The 16582-nt window shown below is 42.6% G+C and overlaps 2 protein-coding genes across 2 annotated transcripts in view; one reads left to right on the top strand and one right to left on the bottom strand.

Annotated features, from left to right (window-relative positions):
* Nucleotides 1–1135: 1135 nt before the first annotated feature.
* The window catches only part of MOB3B (MOB kinase activator 3B), a gene marked incomplete at its 3' end in the record, with an annotated part of 182655 nt that continues 167208 nt past the window's right edge, over nucleotides 1136–16582 (top strand). Inside the window, 1 exon segment of the mRNA XM_014585787.2 lies at nucleotides 1136–1879.
* Nucleotides 6917–16582, bottom strand: part of IFNK (interferon kappa) — a 12557-nt gene continuing 2891 nt past the window's right edge. The window contains exon 2 of the mRNA XM_006143228.1: nucleotides 6917–7552. Coding sequence (XP_006143290.1) covers nucleotides 6917–7552 — 636 coding nt within the window. The remainder of the gene's footprint in view (nucleotides 7553–16582) is intronic.

The following is a 16582-nucleotide window of genomic DNA, read 5'->3' as shown; positions in this document are numbered from 1 at the left end:
GTTTTTCCTGGGACCTGCCCACATCAGCATTGTCACCTACTCTGCCTGGGTATGAGAGGGTGTCGAGGCCGGGCGGAGGTTTGAGAGCCTGTTCCAAGGAAGCATCAGAAGCTCCGGAGACCCTGGCTCTGCCTTCTCCATTTGAGGAGGGAGTGGCATTTACCATGACGTTAAAGTTCAGAGGTGGCAGTGGGGAGCCAGTGTCAGAGATCAGAAGGTGTGAATATGCTCACAGTTTGTAAGCTGGAGTTTGGACCTGAGTTGTTTTTTGGTTTTTGTTTTCTGTTTTTTGTTTTTTGGGGTTTTTTTGAGAGATTTTCACTATAGGGCGCGTGCGATCGCCAGACAGAGAGAGACATAGAGACAGAAAGCGAGAAATCACCCCCCAGGGGGGATGGTCGCGCCGCAATCCCTTCTCCTCCATTCTCCTCCCGGGATCTTGGGCACGCACGCACACGCGCCCGGCGTGAGTTTTAAGCCACCGGGTCCAGGACGCGAACCGCGGTCGACTACGTGGGAGTCCAGCGACATAGCCATTATGCTAACTGCTGGTTCCCCAGTGACTGGATTTGACTGTTGAAAGACTAGTGCAGGTTGGAAATGAGGTTACATTCCTCAGTGAGGAACAGAAACGTTGCTTGGTGGCCATGTTTTTGTAACTGGAAGTCCCTCTATGTTTGAGTTTTATATTTAAGATGGTCAATATCTTTGCACTGCCCAAGTGACACAGAATTAATGATAGGGTTGATATCATTAGATTCTAACTCTTTATTGAATGATTTTTGCAGTGTCAGCACTCACTTGGTATTGCAACGATGTGTGTGATTTTAGAGGTTCTTAGTCATCGTGGAAACCTCTTTCAAGGGAGGAATATTTTCTCTATGCATCCTAATTTCTATTTCATACATTTTCACACCTCTTTAAAGTATAGTAAGAATTGTAAAATGCCATCGTTAGTCATTTAGTAGTTCTCAATCAATATGCATTAAGATGCTATCATATGGCGAATAACAAGATGTGGAAGAACTAATCCTTTTTTCTAAAGAAGGCAGGGAGCTCATATTTGATGACTCCCAATATGAACTAAGAATACTGCCTATTTTTAGTTCACCCCTAACAACCACCTTGCAAGTTAGATATTGCTCTCTCTAATTCCTAGAGGCAATTACAGAGGCTTAAAATGATAGGTAGACCAAGATCACACAAGTAGAAAGTGGTAGGCTGTGGGTTGGACTTCAAAGTCCATGTTCATTCCATTACTCTCACCTTGTTCTAGTAAATCTGTTAGAACCTCAAAGTATTGGCCAGCGATTAATATTCCACTCTGTGTCAGGCAGTCCATGGCATTTTTCAAGTTAGGAAAGCCTAGAGAAGGTAAGTTTTCTAAGTGCCTTGGAAGTGGCCCCTGTGGGCCCGAAACACATCCTTCTTCATCCGACATCTTTCTCACCAACCTGGCCTGAGTGTCAGTGTCATTTTTATGCGAGGTGGGGAGCCGGGGTCAACTGCCCACGTGCCACTGCTTTCCAGAAGAAAAATGATCCTCAAGGCTACCTGATTCCTTTCCCTCACGAGCTGCCATCCCATAGGCGGCCGCCAGGGGTCCTCTCTTGGCGCCTCCGCGTGATTGGCGAGACCCGGCTGCGCAGCGCGCCGGGTGCATGTGGGGGCTGCTTCGGAGCGGCGGCTGCAGGGGGAGCCCAGCGTTTGTCGGCGCGCGGGCTGGCTCCCTGGGATCGCGCGCAGGCTGGAGCGCCCCTCGTGTGGTTCAGCAAGCGTCGCCGCTGCTGCCCGGAATTCAGCCTTTTCTCTTGCGCGGGCTGCAGCTGACTAGACCGAGGGAGCCGACAGGGCCCTGGGCTGAAGGTACGACCCCTCGGTGAGTGAGAACCGCTCCAAGTGAGGGGAGCCAGCTCCTCGCTCCGGACCGCGCCGAGGCCGGCAGAGGTGCGGGACGCACCTGGGAGCGGGTGCTGCAGGGGCGGGAGGCAGTGGCCCGGCGTCCCCGCCCGCCGCGCGCAGGCTTCCGGGACTGGAGTAGGTTTTAGACCCATGCCCACGCCTTGGCTTCTGGCCGGCTCCTCGTGCGTAGTTCCCGGGCGGGAATGAGGATCCAGCTCGCCAGTCGGGATCCGTGGCCTTGATTTTAAGAGACAGAACATTAATAAAATCTTCCTTTTGAATGCAAATCTGTCCTCGAACCCGTCCCACATCGCGGAAGCCTGCGGGGTGCGTGTCGAGCTGTGGGTGGCGGGAAGACAAACTTTTACGAAAGTGCGCCCGGGCAAGGGGACCACGTTTGGGCGTCCTGATCTTGAGGGAGGAGACTCGGCTTGGGGCTGCGTGGAGGAACTCGGTCCCGTCAGTCGGGTCGCCCGGGGGCAGCGGATGCTTCCCGCAGAGGAGCGCGTCCAGGCCGTGCGAAAGCGCCCAACTCTGGGGCCAACAACTGTCAAACATCTGCGCTAGCAGCTCCGGCTCCCGCAGTGGGGAAGGTGGCGAAAACCCCTCAGCTTTCCTTTATTGCTCTCCCCAAACTTTGGACTCCCCCTCGGGAAGGTAAAGGGCCAGGCGCTGGCGCCTGGGAAATGGCAGAGACCTTAAACCCCTCGGGATCCGGCGGGGTCCCCGGTGGGGACCTCGCGACCGGCTCAGATCGTGGCGAATGGCCTTTTGTTTCTCCGCGTCCCCCCATTGTTTGCCTTTCCGACATTTGGCGGGGCTGGAGGAGAGAAGGAAGCCCCTGTCGTCCTTCCCTGCGGTCCACGCCGGCCGCGGACCAGCCCAGCTGGTGGATCCGGCTTTTTTTTTTGGACCGCGTCGGGCACGCCGCCGACCCCGCCCCGGCCCGGCAGCCGCCCCCGAGCCTTGCGGCCGGAGGCGGAGGAAAGTTGCTTCTCCCGCCCCCTCCGCGGCCAGTGGCCCAGGGCGCATTTCTCAGATCGTAGCCCAGGCGCGCCGCACAGGGCGCAATCCCGAGAAGGGTGCCGCTTTCGAGAGTGGAAGCGAGGTTCCGCCCAGTCCAGGGCGGAATCTCTAACTAAAGGCATCCTGGCTGGGCCCAGCCGGGTCAGTAGAGGAGGAGGGCACGCACCTCCCGGGGGCCGAAAGCCGAGGTTCTGGGGTCTGCGAGCGTTCCAGGGCGGGAGGGCAGCCTTACAGAGAATGAGGTGCGCATAAGCTGGGACACCTCTAGACGCTGCCTGGACATAGCGGCGTGGTGGCTCACCCCGGAAGGAAGCCGGAGTTGTGACGTCGCGTGGGGCTCCAGGTTGAAATCCCAAGTCCCTTCTGCCTTGTAGAAAAAGCAGACTCCGCGGCTAAGACGCGTCCTGAGCGGTGTTCGCGTTTCCACGTCCAAGCAAACGGGTTGCCTAGTCTGCCCGGAGTTCCCATGTGGGTGCGCGTTTTAGGTTTAGGGGACACTGGTTCCCTGCACAAGTTAGATGCTTACATATTGTGCACCTGTTGGAATCTCTGCCTCTTTATAACTTTGCAAGTTGACCCATGTTACCAGCTTTTTCTGTGGAAAGCCCAATCAGTCCCTCTCCCAAGGAGAACGAACCATTTACAGTTTCTTCCTTTTTTTTTTTTTTTCTTTCTTTATTTTGTCCTCTAACATCTCGTTCTCAGGCATTTTAAGTGGAAACTGTGCTTGGCTCAGCGTGATTCTGGGAGTTTTCCCTTTACAGAGTGAAGAGTTTCCATTTAACAAAGAAGTGAGATTGCTAAGTCAGGAATGTGAACACACAGAACACTTTCTCAGGTGATTTCTGAGTATTACCAGCAGGTCTAACAAAACAAAAACAGCAACATCTTTCAAGTACTGAATGGCACTTTATAAACATTTCATTATGAGAGGGTCCCCAAGGAAGAATCCTTTGGGGTTTAGGAGCAGCAGCTGGGAAGCAAGGAAAAGACTTGAATTGCCCAAGAAGTCCCCAAAGGCATCATTAGCAAAGTTAAAGGACAGCATTTGTCCTGGTCTAAGGAGAACAAGGTCCTTATGGTGATGATAAGCTTGTACAGTTTCTTTAATTTTAGTATTAAAAAAAATCCTCTAAAACTATTCTAGGCAAAATAGAAAATAAGAGAGTTGAAAAGAAAAGAAAGAAAACAAGGATATTATAAATTAGGCTCCAGAAAATGATCTTACCTAATTATTTCCTTGGAATAAATTTCTGCAGCTATGATAGCTGGGTCAAAGGGGTTGGTGCACTTCCCAGGATGTTTAGGACTGTCATATTGCCCTTTGGAAACATGTGTTGGCTTACCCTCTCTCCAGCAATACGCAAGAGAATCTGTTCCTCACACTGTCTACCCCACTCATACTTGAATATTGTCATTCCTTTATGTCTCTGCCATACTGATAGAGCTAGGTATCTAGTTGTCCTGTTTTGCATTTCTATAATCACAAGAGAGTAAACATTTTTCGTATTGTCTGTTAGTATTTCTTCCTTGTAATGATGTTGGTTTGTGACCTTACTTATTTTTCACTGGAAGTGTTTTCCTTTTTCTGATTAGTTGTGCTCTTCATAAAAGCCCACTGTTCTGACTGCTGCCCTGGCGTCAAAATTGGACAATCTTTATTGACTGGGAATGTGTTGCTTTCTTGGTCTATTCTTTTTATTTTTTTTTAAGATTTTATTTAATTTTATTCATTTGTCATTTTATTTTATTGACATTGACGAGAGAGAGGCAGAGAGAGAGAGATGGAAAGTGAGAAAGCAAGTTGCCAGGGGACCAGCAGTTAGCATAATGGCTATGTCGCTGGACTCCCTTGTAGTCGACTGCGGTCCGTGTTCCGGACCCAGTGGCTTAAAACTCACGCCGGGTGCGTGTGCGTGCGTGCCCAAGATACTGAGAGAAGAATGGAGAAGGGATTGTGGCGTGGCCATCCTCCCTGGGGGGTGATTTCTCGCTTTCTGTCTCTCTGTCTCTGTCTGTATGGCAAGCACACGCGTCCTATAGCAAAAACCTCTCCAAAAAAAAAAAAAAAAAAAAAAGAAAAAAAAAAAAAAAAAAAAGAAGGAAAGAAAGCAAGTTGCCAGGTCCTGGAGAAGTCCAGCCTCCTTAGCCACCAGATCACTTGTTGGCCTCTCTTGGCCAATTCTTTTCCCTCCTGCACAGCAAACATTTTGCAAGACAGCAATCTTGCGTTACTAAAATAGCTGACATCATCTCAGTAACATTAGGGAGGTCAGGTCTTATTAGAGAAATTTATAGAAAATACCACGTCTCTATTTTCTTCCTTTTTTGAAAAAAAAAAAACATTATTTAATTTTATTTATTTTATTTGACTGGAGAGGGACACAGAGAGAAATGGAAAGTGAGAAAGCAAGCTGCCAGGTCCAGGACTCGAACTGCAGTCAGCCATGCATATCCCAAGTCTTTTATAGGTTATAGTGCTTTTTTTTTTTTTTTTCTAATTTGGAACAGATTTGTTAATGAGTTGTTTTTAGTAAATGGGTTACACTAATTCAATTTATCATCTGATTTTTCTGCTGATAATCCATATACCATGATCCACAACTTGTTCTTTCAAATACTTCTAATATGTAGACTAAAAATTTGTCTCCCTTTTGTCGTAAGACTTTCTTTTCTTTGGCAATGCCATTTGAACACTGCTCTTGGAACAGTCTGGAATCTGTTAATGGCATTAGCAGGAGAGGTCTTCTGATGACTCAGGTGCATTTTACTTTTTTGTGCATGTGTGTAGCCACAATCTCTATGTTCATTCTTGCTTGAAGGTAGATGATTCTGAAATAGGGTAGGTTTAAGAGTAGAAGAGAAAGTTCATCTCATCTAGGCTACACATTAATACAGATGGAGGGCCATGCAAGAAAAGTTAAGCAGATAATCTAGGTAATCTGGGTACAAAATAACCTTCAAAAATATTTTTAAAAATATGTGCTTTAAAAATTCATACTGTACAAGGTGTACAACAGTTATATGTAAATCAGAAATTACAATTAAGATGATAAAAGTTATGAAAATGTCACATATTAGTAGAATGGCTCATTTAATTAATGGACAGAAAGTAGTCTAACTAGGAAAAATCCAATGTAAACTTACTTCATAAAATGACTCTAAGCTTTTATTTCAGGCACACAAATAAACAATAAAAGACAGGTATTCTTAACTTTGCTGCAGCATTTTCTATTCTTTAGATGTAGGAATCGAACAATACACATTGGGAATGAATCTCCGCTTTAGAATCAGAGGCTCTCAAGGGTTAAAAGAGAGCTGAATGGTCATCTAATTCAACTGTTCATCCAATTTCACTAAGACGCTTTACTCTCTTAAAGTAATGAAGTACCTTTGTATAAACCACATCATTTTAAACAAACCAAGCTGAGAAGCAAATGGACCAGAAATGTTAACCTTTTCCCTCCAGGTAGAAGGGAAGAAAAGGAAGGGTTTTGAACTGTATTAGGGAAATTGTATAAGCTCTGTTAATGTGCTGTATTTGCAAAGAATAAACAACCTTGGCAGCAAGAGGGTTAAGTCATTGACATATTCTATTTTGTACCATTCTTTGCTTCACATCCTGTAGTCTTTGTCTTGGTGAAGTTCAAAGGAGTTGAACAAAGCTCACACAAAATGGTCGAAAAAAGAGGAAGAGAGAATAGAAGATGGAGAGATATTACTCCTTTAAAGCTGTCTGAGGGACTTTCTAACAAGACTCCTTTGATCACCCTAGGGATGGTTGGAGTTACTTCCCCTTAGAGAGGGGAAGGTGACTGATGTCCCAAGACCAAGCTTTAGAAAAAGCAAACATTATGTAAACTACCACTAACCCAGTTGAGGACATGCTTACAGCATAGTACAATAATCCTTAGAAAGAATATGAAGGAGGAGGAAAAGGATAAGGACGTTTTGGAAGGAAGTGAAATTTTAATTCTGAAAATATACCTTATTTTTTCCCGAGTAGTTCTGTGAATTTCTGAAAGTAGTGGAAGCATCTCCTGATTTCCATTCGGATGATCTCCCAGGCACAGCGGCTGTATTTCTTATCTTTCAGGAAATTCTTTATCCTGTTGAAATATCTCTTTAATTCTAGGTTTCCCAGCTGGGGGACCGCAGCTCCCGAGTGCTCCATCTCATCCTCTTCCATTTTTTCCCAGTCGTTTTCATTCTCTTCTTCCTCCAAGCATTGTTCCAGGTACTCTACTTGCTGATGAAGTCCCATTTGGATTTGCTTCAGGTGTTTCTGTTCCCAAGTGGATTTGAAGGTGTCTTGACTGAAGATGTTGAAGGCTTGCATGGATATTTCATAGAAGACTTCCTTTATGTCCCTTTTCACTGGCTGCGTGGATGATAGAATTTCTTGGGGCAACTCAAAAGCTTTGTTTTCTCTTAGACATTCTACAGGAAATGAATTGCTCATACTGCTCAGAAGTCTCAGATTTTGCCAGGTGACTCTCCTCAGGTGAACATTCAGTAAGTTACAGTCCAGAGATAGGATGGTGGTAATGAACAGAACCACCAGGAACACCAGACATACACACTTTTGAATCATGGCAGGCTTGGGTCTCAGTTCTTTTCCAAGCTGAAAAATGCACCTGACTTAGAGTTGACAATGATGTTTTGAATACTTCTTCATGTGCCTTTATATACCTGAATATATTCAGCAGGGGGAGTCTCCCCATTCGTCATTTTATAGTTCTCAGGGCTGTGGCCCCTTTCCTTTGCCTTTAAGGCTTTTTTGACTTTGGGTGACTATACTGACTTTGGAAGTGCTGTCTTTTTTTTTTTTTTTTTTAAGAAAAGTGAGCAAAGTATTACCATCGAGTTACCTTAGATTCCTGGATGATCCTTCCCAGCACTAAAGAATCATCATAGCAAGATTGATGCATAGGATTTTAGAAAGCTGAAAGCTGTGACTCTATACACTCACTCACCCAACTTTATTACATAAGAAAGATCCTTCATGCAAATATTTTATGCCTGGCCCTATCGCTAAACATCCTTTCTCACTGAATTAAGCATAGACATTGACCAAACAACTATGATTATGATCATCAGATTGCCGGAGCATTACATAGTTTAGGTTTTTCTTATCTTGTTACATTAAGCTTGTATATTTAGATATTTTTCTCTTTGATTTTTCTGGGTGTCAAGAAAGGTAAAGAACAGAGTTGCTCAATGGAGCGTAGTACTTATCAAATAGAAGCCTGAGCCATCTTGGTTTTCTGTTGTCATTAGAAAAGGTTGATATTTGCTATTTTCCTGTAGTTAAACTTTGCATTCCTATTTAGCATTTCATATGCCTCTGATATCTTTCTTACAAATCCATTAAATTTTTATTTGAGAATATTGTACTGCTTCACTAGCTTCTGTCTTGTAGTCACACATTTTTCTTTTTAATATAGTGTAGACAGTGTTTGAAAACTTTTGCATGGTGATCTTTTTTTCTTGCTTTGTGGTTCTGGATTCTGTAAAGGCTTTTTGTTCCTGTGTTTGTTTTTCAATCAGGAGGTATGTGCATAAGAGGTCATCCTTTTCAGCCAAGCTAATTTACACCTGGACCAATATTACTGTGGTAATTATGGCTATCTACCATTCATGGTTTTTAATTTGTTTGCCCAAATAACCTTCTGGTTGTGATCAAGGCATTGGATTCCCTTCTCTGGGAAAGTAAAATTGGATGCCATTAAATGCGGCTAGCTTATTTTACCATTGTATTGAGTCGTCAGGAAAGTCATGACGTATTTTTGCATACAAGAACAATAATAGGTCATGACTTTCCTGGTGACCTAATGCAAAAAGAACTATATTAATGTTCAATAAAGCCATTTTAGAATGGCAAATAGTTCCACAATAGACCTAGATTGAAAATTTGACCTAAAAATGTCTGAGTTGATTGCACCATAGGCCAATTTTGAATAACTAAGAATTTTTTTAAATCTTGGTTTTGGGAACTGATTTTCTATGAAAAGAAAACTTAGTACACGTATTAGTCTTTTTTTAATAATTATTTTATTTTATTTATTCATTCATTTATTTTGTCCAGGGAGAGATACATAGAGAAATAGGGAGAGAGAAAGCAAGCCACCAGGTCCAGGACTCAAACCATGGTTGGCCATGTGGGAGTGTCCAGCGCCATAACCACCACACCACCTGCTGGTCCCGCGTATTACTCTTAATGTTCTATTACATATAAATTTTGACTTCACAGACAGATTTCTTGATGTGACTAACTTTAAAAAATAATTAGAAAAGCTGGGCCTTCTTATATGGGATTATAAATTGACATTTTCCTAGAGATCAAAATGGTGATATGGATCATAAGCTTTAAAAATGTGCATAATTAGGGACTGGCAGGTGGCATGGTAGTTAGGAGAGTTGGACTCCTATATGGCTGAACATGGTTCGAGTCTCAGATCTGGCGGTTTGCTTTCTCATTTTCTTCTTCTTTGTCCCTCTCTTGTCAAATTAAAATAAGTAAAATAAAATACAATAATTCTTTAAAAAAGTGTGCATAGCCAGGTCGGCCCATTGCCTAGTGGTTAAGGCATACTGGATCCCACATAGCCAACTGCGATTCAAGTCCTTGCTTGCTGGCAGTTTAGGAAACACGACAGGTGCATGTGTACCTGCCCCAAATCCCATCAGCACAGAAGAATGGAGAAGGGATTGAGGCATGACCATGCTCCATTAGGGGGTGCTTTCTCTCTCTGTCTCTCTGTGGTGAGCACATGTGCTCTTCATATACATTAAAAAATGTATATAGTCTTTAATTTAGCACTTTTCCTCTTGGGGTTTATACGAAGAAGTAAGATGATGTCTTTTAAGACTTTGCTGTCAGAAAGCTTAACAGCAAAACAAAAGCAAAACAAAACAAAACACCAGAAAACAATTTAAATGTTCATCAATAGGTACTTGGTTGTTAGTGGCCAATAGAAAACTTCTGTCAAGCACTAAAAATTGGGAATATATTGCTCACTTAGACAAATATACTTTTAGCTTAAAAACAAGCTTAATAGTAGAATGTAGAGTCGGATACCATTTTTGTTAGACATATGCATACATGAAGAAAAATACCTAGAAAGTATATATACTAAAAATTTTAAACCATCATCTCTGACTGGAAGAGTAACAAGTAATTTTTATTTTTATGTTTTTACTTATGTAGATTTTTAAGATTTTCTGTGGTTGGTAAGTTTATCTTTTTAAACAAGGCAAAATTGTTGTTAAGATACATTAACAGGGCCGGCAAGTGGCACAGTGGTTGAGGCACTGGGTTCCACATGGTTGACCATAGTTTGAATCCTGGACCTGGCAGCGTGCTTTCTCACTCTCTCTCTCTGTCTCTCTTCGGTCAAAATTGAAGAATAATGATAACAAATTCAATTAAAATTAAATAATTCTTTAAAAAATACACTAACAAGAAAAGAGAACACATCTGAAATGAGATCAATACACTTCATTTACTTAAACCTTAGTACTCCAGAGTACTTCAAAAATAAATATATATTTTTCCTAAGGCTTAGTTCTAATTTGGTTGGCATGAATAACATAGAGCATGTGGGAGTTCAATGAATGAATGACATTCTTGCAGCTTTTCATTTAAAAAAATCATGTATTATGTATATGTTTATGATTGTACACAAATACACAAACATACATGGTCTGTATAGTGCAAAGCAGCTCTAAGGACCCTACCATTTTGCTTAACTCACAGAACTTCTGCCCTAAAATCTCTTGAACTGTCTCAATTAGAACTGTTTGTTCTCCTTTTTGCTTTTACATGCCTTATCTTCCTTAACTGTGGGCTATTTCATTTTATTTTTTAAGGTTTTTGCCATAGGGTGTGTGCACTCACTGGAGAGAGACAGACAATGAGAAAGTGAGAAATCACCCTCCAGGGTGAATGGCCACGCTGCAATCCCATCTCCTCCATTTTCCTCCTGGGATTTTGGACACACACGCACACATGCCCAGTATGATTTTTAAGCCGCAAAAGCCACTAGAACCAAGACACAAACCTCAGTCTGCATGTGGGAGTCCAGCACTTTAACCACCCTGCCACCTGCTGGTACCTGTGGGCTATTTTAGAATAGATAATAGTTCTAAACTGTATAATACGATAGATTGTATAACTGTTGATCTCCAGATCTAGTATCTCTCTCTCCTAATAGTGCTCAGTATACTTTGCTCCTGTTTGAGACAGCTCAATACTACTAACCAAGCTAAAAGATTGTTTGCTTGCCTTACAAGGATAGAAGTTCTGCTTATCAGGGATGGAGATGGCTGCAGATTTGGCTGTTGTTAACCACTATTTTTTTTTTTTTTTAAAGAGAGATTTTTACTATAGGGCACGTGCACTCACCAGAGAGACAGAGATAAAAAGTGAAAAATCACCCCCAAGGGGGAAATGGCCACTCACTCTGCAATCCCTTCTCCTCCATTCATCTCTCGGGATTTGGGGCACGCATGCACATGCACCCAGCGTGATTTTAAGCCTCTGGGTCTGGGACTCAAACCATAGTTGACTACATCAGAGTCCAGTGATGTAACCATTATGCCATCTGCTGGCCCCATTAACCATTTTTAAGTTCTCTGTATTTTCTTCTGTGTACAATTTTGTCATTTTAGCCCTGTCATCCCAAATTTGTCCCTTCAGTATCATTTCATATTGTGTTCACATTTATTTAAAAAAATGCATCTGTAGCATTTATCACATGCAGTCACTGGCTTAGGTCCTGAAGAAGAGAATATACAGTGTAATGTGTGATCAAGGAGTCCAGGTTGAAGGGCTAGATACATTCTGAGTGTTTTAGTTAGAAGGGCTTCTCTTCTCATTTTCCTTGTGCTGCAAATACTCATTGATGCTATTGCATGACAAAGAAGGAATAATGGTTGGCATGTATGTCTGCCCTTTTCCACATTAGAATTGCCTGATTTAGCACATAAAAATACAGAACACCCATGTTATTTGGGGGCATACCTGTCCAAAAAAAAAAAAAAAGCATTCATCTTGTTTTTTCTGCAATTCCAATTTAACTGGATGTCTTTATTTTATCTGGTAACTAACTACTCAAGTGCTCCTTAACCTCTCACAACAGAGCTCTGCCATGACACCCTCTGCAGGAAGTTCTTTCTCTACTACCTCCTTACCTCCTGCAGAATTGCATTTGCTTGTATTAGGCTGTTGGGAAGGTCATGACGTATTTTTCTATGCAAAAGTGCATCATGACCTTCCTGACAACCTGGTATTTATGCTGGCTTTATTGTGCACTTATACCTAACAGCAGTGCACACTCCAAGGGGGGCACTGTCATACTGAAGCAAGATACACACCTGGACACTCACACATAATTACTGTGATCAGAGCATTATTGAACGACTTGGTCATTGGTCATATCTTTCTTCTGTAAAAGCTATACTGTCTATACATAGCTCAAAATATAATCAGAAAGCTGGAACGAATAACAGCGTAAGGAAATATTTTATCCTTAAATTCGTCACAACTGCCTCGTCTGCCATTAATAGGATATGCGTTGAGATGCCAGCATTGATTCCATGATAATACTCTTATTTCTCTAGCATGTCCTGAGATCCTTTGCATGTGGTCAGTCTTCCCTCTGAGGGAAAGCTAAGTAGCAAGGGCTAGTCTGTTGTCTACAGAATGTGTGTGAAGTCCATGTACATTATAAGGTTAACGACAATGGGCAAGGCACAGTATGTTTGACAAAATGGAGATGAGACATTTCAGTCTAGACAAGAGTGCTGTGATTCAGCTCAGGGGCATTTGGCATCTGCTAGTAAGATTTACTGCTCTCCATGAAAAGGCAAGTTTTGAACCAGGGTAAGAGTAACATATTGATCATCCATGTTACTCAGTACACAAAGGTAAGTCATTCCATTGGTGAGGTCAGAAGGGGACTGAGCCCAGTAGAGAGTCTAGGGATGGGAAGCCTTATGTCCAAGCCTGACAGTTCTTTCCATGGGACATGGAGTTCTGGTTTCCTCAGAACTGTGTGCTGCTATTTTAGCCCCAGACTTAATTCCGTAGACTCTATTAACTTGGTGTTTTACTCATTCTTGCTGCCTCCACATTGAGGCCAGCCTCTAGCAATGTCCTCTGTTCTCTTTGTTGGCTATTCTTCTCATAATGATATACCTGATCCAGAAATTTATAATGACTACACATGTAACACATGAATGTATCTGTGCTGTAGAAATTCCAACACCTCAGGGAAAGTGAAAGCTTTGCTAAACAGCTCAGCCTCACGTCATGCTGCTCTTCTCCCCTGTGGTAGTGCAGTTATCAGTTTGGTATGTGTCCTCACTTGATAGCTGTCTCCCCACTTAATACCAAGTTCTGCAGGGGCAAGAGCAATAACTGGCTTGTTTATTGCTCTTCTTAAATGCTTAGCTGAATCCAGAGACAGAAAGAAACTGATCACTTCTTTGGGTGGGGGTAGGAGGACTTGTGTGTGTGTGTGTGTGTGTGTGTGTGTGTACACACACACACATATACACATATATATATATTTTTTAGCTGCCAAAACAGGATTATAAAAATTGTGATTTAGAGGCCAGACAGTGATGTAGCAGTAAAACATGATGCTTTGCAGGACTGATTTACATGGGAAGATTTCAGGGTTGCATCCAGAAACCTTCCTGAGTATATCAGGCATGTGTGTGTCTATGATATGGCATCATCTGGGGATGGTTATCAGCTTTGGGGCCCTACAGGGGATTCTGTCTCTCCCTTTTTTTGCTCAGGGAAAAATAAATAAATAAACCTTTAAAAAAATCGCTCAAAAAACCCTACCATATGATTTTCTATGATTCTGAAGTATGCTTGGGTGTTAATCTTTATAGGCAAAACTGTTGAGATGTTGTAACACCCCACTGCCCTCTGTATTGCCAGTTCTTTGTATTAGATGCTTCGAGGAGATGTCATTTTATCAAATCACCCTAGGGAGGCTTTCTGGGTATGCGCATACCCAGGTCTACTTTATAGAAAATTATGGGGACCAGCAGTTAGCGTAATGGCTATGTTGCTGGACTCCCATGTAGTCGACCGCGTTTCGAGTCCCGGACCCGGTGGCTCAAACTCACGCCGGGCGTGTGTGCGTGTGTGCCCAAGATCCCGAGAGGAGAATGGAGGAGAAGGGATTGCGGCGTGGCCATCCCCCCTGGGGGGGTGATTTCTCACTTCCTATCTCTCTGTCTCTCTCTGTCTTTCTGGCAAGCGCATTTGCCCTGTGCTAAAACCTCTCCAAAAAAAAAAAAAAAAAGAAAAACTTTAAAAAAAAAGAAAATTATGTACGTAAGAAGTTCCTACACAGCAATAATTTGAACTCTCAGATGATCTATGATAAAAAAAAATGTTTAATATAGTAAAGTAAGTATTTCAGTAAATAAATATGCATCAGAAAAACCTACTGTCTGTTTTTTGGGATTACCAAGATAACCTTTGTATACATCCTTGTTCCACTGCTGGTTTCCCTGGGTCCTTTTCAACCGTATGGGCCTTTCACTTCTAGGGTAGTCGTAAGAATTTCAAATGTGGAGATGAAAGATGGGTGGCACCTACCAGAAAAATCTGTCCCTGTGCCCACTGAGTAGGTGTAGATTTCTTCTCAGACCACATCTGAAAGTTCCTGCAGTTGGGGAGAAATAACAAGAGTAGAGCAGATGATGGACAGAAATGTCCTCTCATCTTGGATAAATATTTAAAAAAGAGTTGTTGCAGAGATGAGGACTGTGTCTTCTTTTAATTACTGTCAGCTTGCATGTGGTCATGTGGTTTCTTGACATTTATAAAGGACAAAGAAAGGCATTATCTTGGAAAACCTAAGTGGACTTTTCTTAGACTGACAGAGGACTCACATGCTACAAATTTTAGGATGTCTTTAGTATCTGACTAATGTCAGAGTACTGTCCAGGAATAATCTCCTAGAGCCAGGGGGTGTGAGGAAGAATCTCTTCTTCCTGCCAAGGTCCCTTCCCCCAAGTATCCTGAGAAGTGGCTTCAGTGGGCTTCCTGAGAGATGCTAGGTTTTCACCCATGTCTGACATTAATTTATTTACTTGTTTAATTTCTTTGTTCTTCATTGTATCCACAGTGTTTAGCACATAGCTTGCACTCAGTATTTATTGAATGAATAAATGTTTCAATATTTTATCTTATATATATGTTTTAATTGAATACCAGATAAGTTCAACAACTTATCTCTTGATAGAACTGTGTAACTTTGAGCACTTAAACTTTCTATGCATCATCTGTAAATATGGGTAACAAGATTATGCATAATGGATAATACTGAACCCTAAAGGTGATTGTGGAGATGTGACGTGCTGAGTCAGTGCCTGCCTGGTACATAGTATGTGATAAGGAAATAATAACTATCATCATTATCATCATCTGTTACCTACAGTATTAGACCTAATGCTAAATTAAGAGAATATGAAGACAGACAAGAACAGTCTGTCTTGCTAAAGGCAATGATACTTGAACTGAGTCTTAAGAGAGTTTGAGCTAGGTTAGTAATAGCAGATATAGGAAAAAAAAAGGAATTACTTATAATGTAAGATTGGCAAGTCATGGTGATAGATTTGGAATGGTGGGGGACATTGAGAAAGAGGAAGTAGAAGCCTAGTTTTCTAGCTGGGTATATGGTTGTGCTACCATCTGAGAGATAGTACATGAGAGAATAGCTGGCTTAGGGGACCAACTGGTGAGTTCTGTTATAGAAGACTTTTTTTGAATCGTCTATTAGAGAACCAAGTGGAGATCCTATCCAGTAGTTGTATATATGGGTCTAGATAGGACAGGTGCTATAGTTTGAATACTCGCCCCCCCTAAAATTCATCTGTTCAGCCATTGTAATAGGATTAAGAGGGTGGAAACCTACTGAGTTATGATGCCAAAAGATAGGACCTTTTGGAGGAGATTAGTGCTTGGGTGGTTAGGCAGAGTCTCCATGACTGAATTATGGTGGGTTTATAAGCGCAGAGAATGAGACCAGAATAGTAGAGAGAAGGCCACATGAACACAGGCCATGTTTTGCTTTGCTCAAAACTCTGCCTTCTGTGATTTTGTGATGCTGTTCGACTTTCTAGACCTGTGAGTCATTAAACTTCTACTTTTATAAATTCACCCAGCCTTGGGTATTTTGTTAGCAATGTAGTAATGGACTAAGACAGCAGAAGACTGATACAGTTGAGAGAGATAGATTTGAAGGTATCGGGAGAAGCCGTACATGCTAAGACCACAGGAATCAGTGAGTCTGTTTCTGGAGAATATGCATGGAAGGAAAAGAAGTGGGCCAATGTCAGAACTCTAAGAATGTCCTGTAATTAAAGGCTAGCAAGAGAGAAAACTGGGGAACCAGCAGTTAGAGTAATGGCTATGTCACTGGACTCCCACGTAGTCGACCGCGGTTCATGTCCTGGACCCGGTGGCTTAAAACACGTCAGGCGCGTGTGCGTGCATGCCCAAGATTCTGAGAGGAGAATGGAGGAGAAGGGATTGCGGCGTGACCATCCCCCCTGGGGGGTGATTTCTCGCTTTCTGTCTCTATGTCTCTGTCTGGCTGGCGAGCGCATGCGTCCTGTAGCG

The sequence above is a fragment of the Tupaia chinensis genome, unplaced genomic scaffold (genome assembly GCF_000334495.1).
Source record: "Tupaia chinensis unplaced genomic scaffold, TupChi_1.0 Scaffold000093_1, whole genome shotgun sequence".
Lineage (NCBI taxonomy): Eukaryota > Metazoa > Chordata > Mammalia > Scandentia > Tupaiidae > Tupaia > Tupaia belangeri.
Note: the sequence above shows the minus strand (reverse complement) of the source record. Positions and strands in the feature narration are given on the sequence as shown.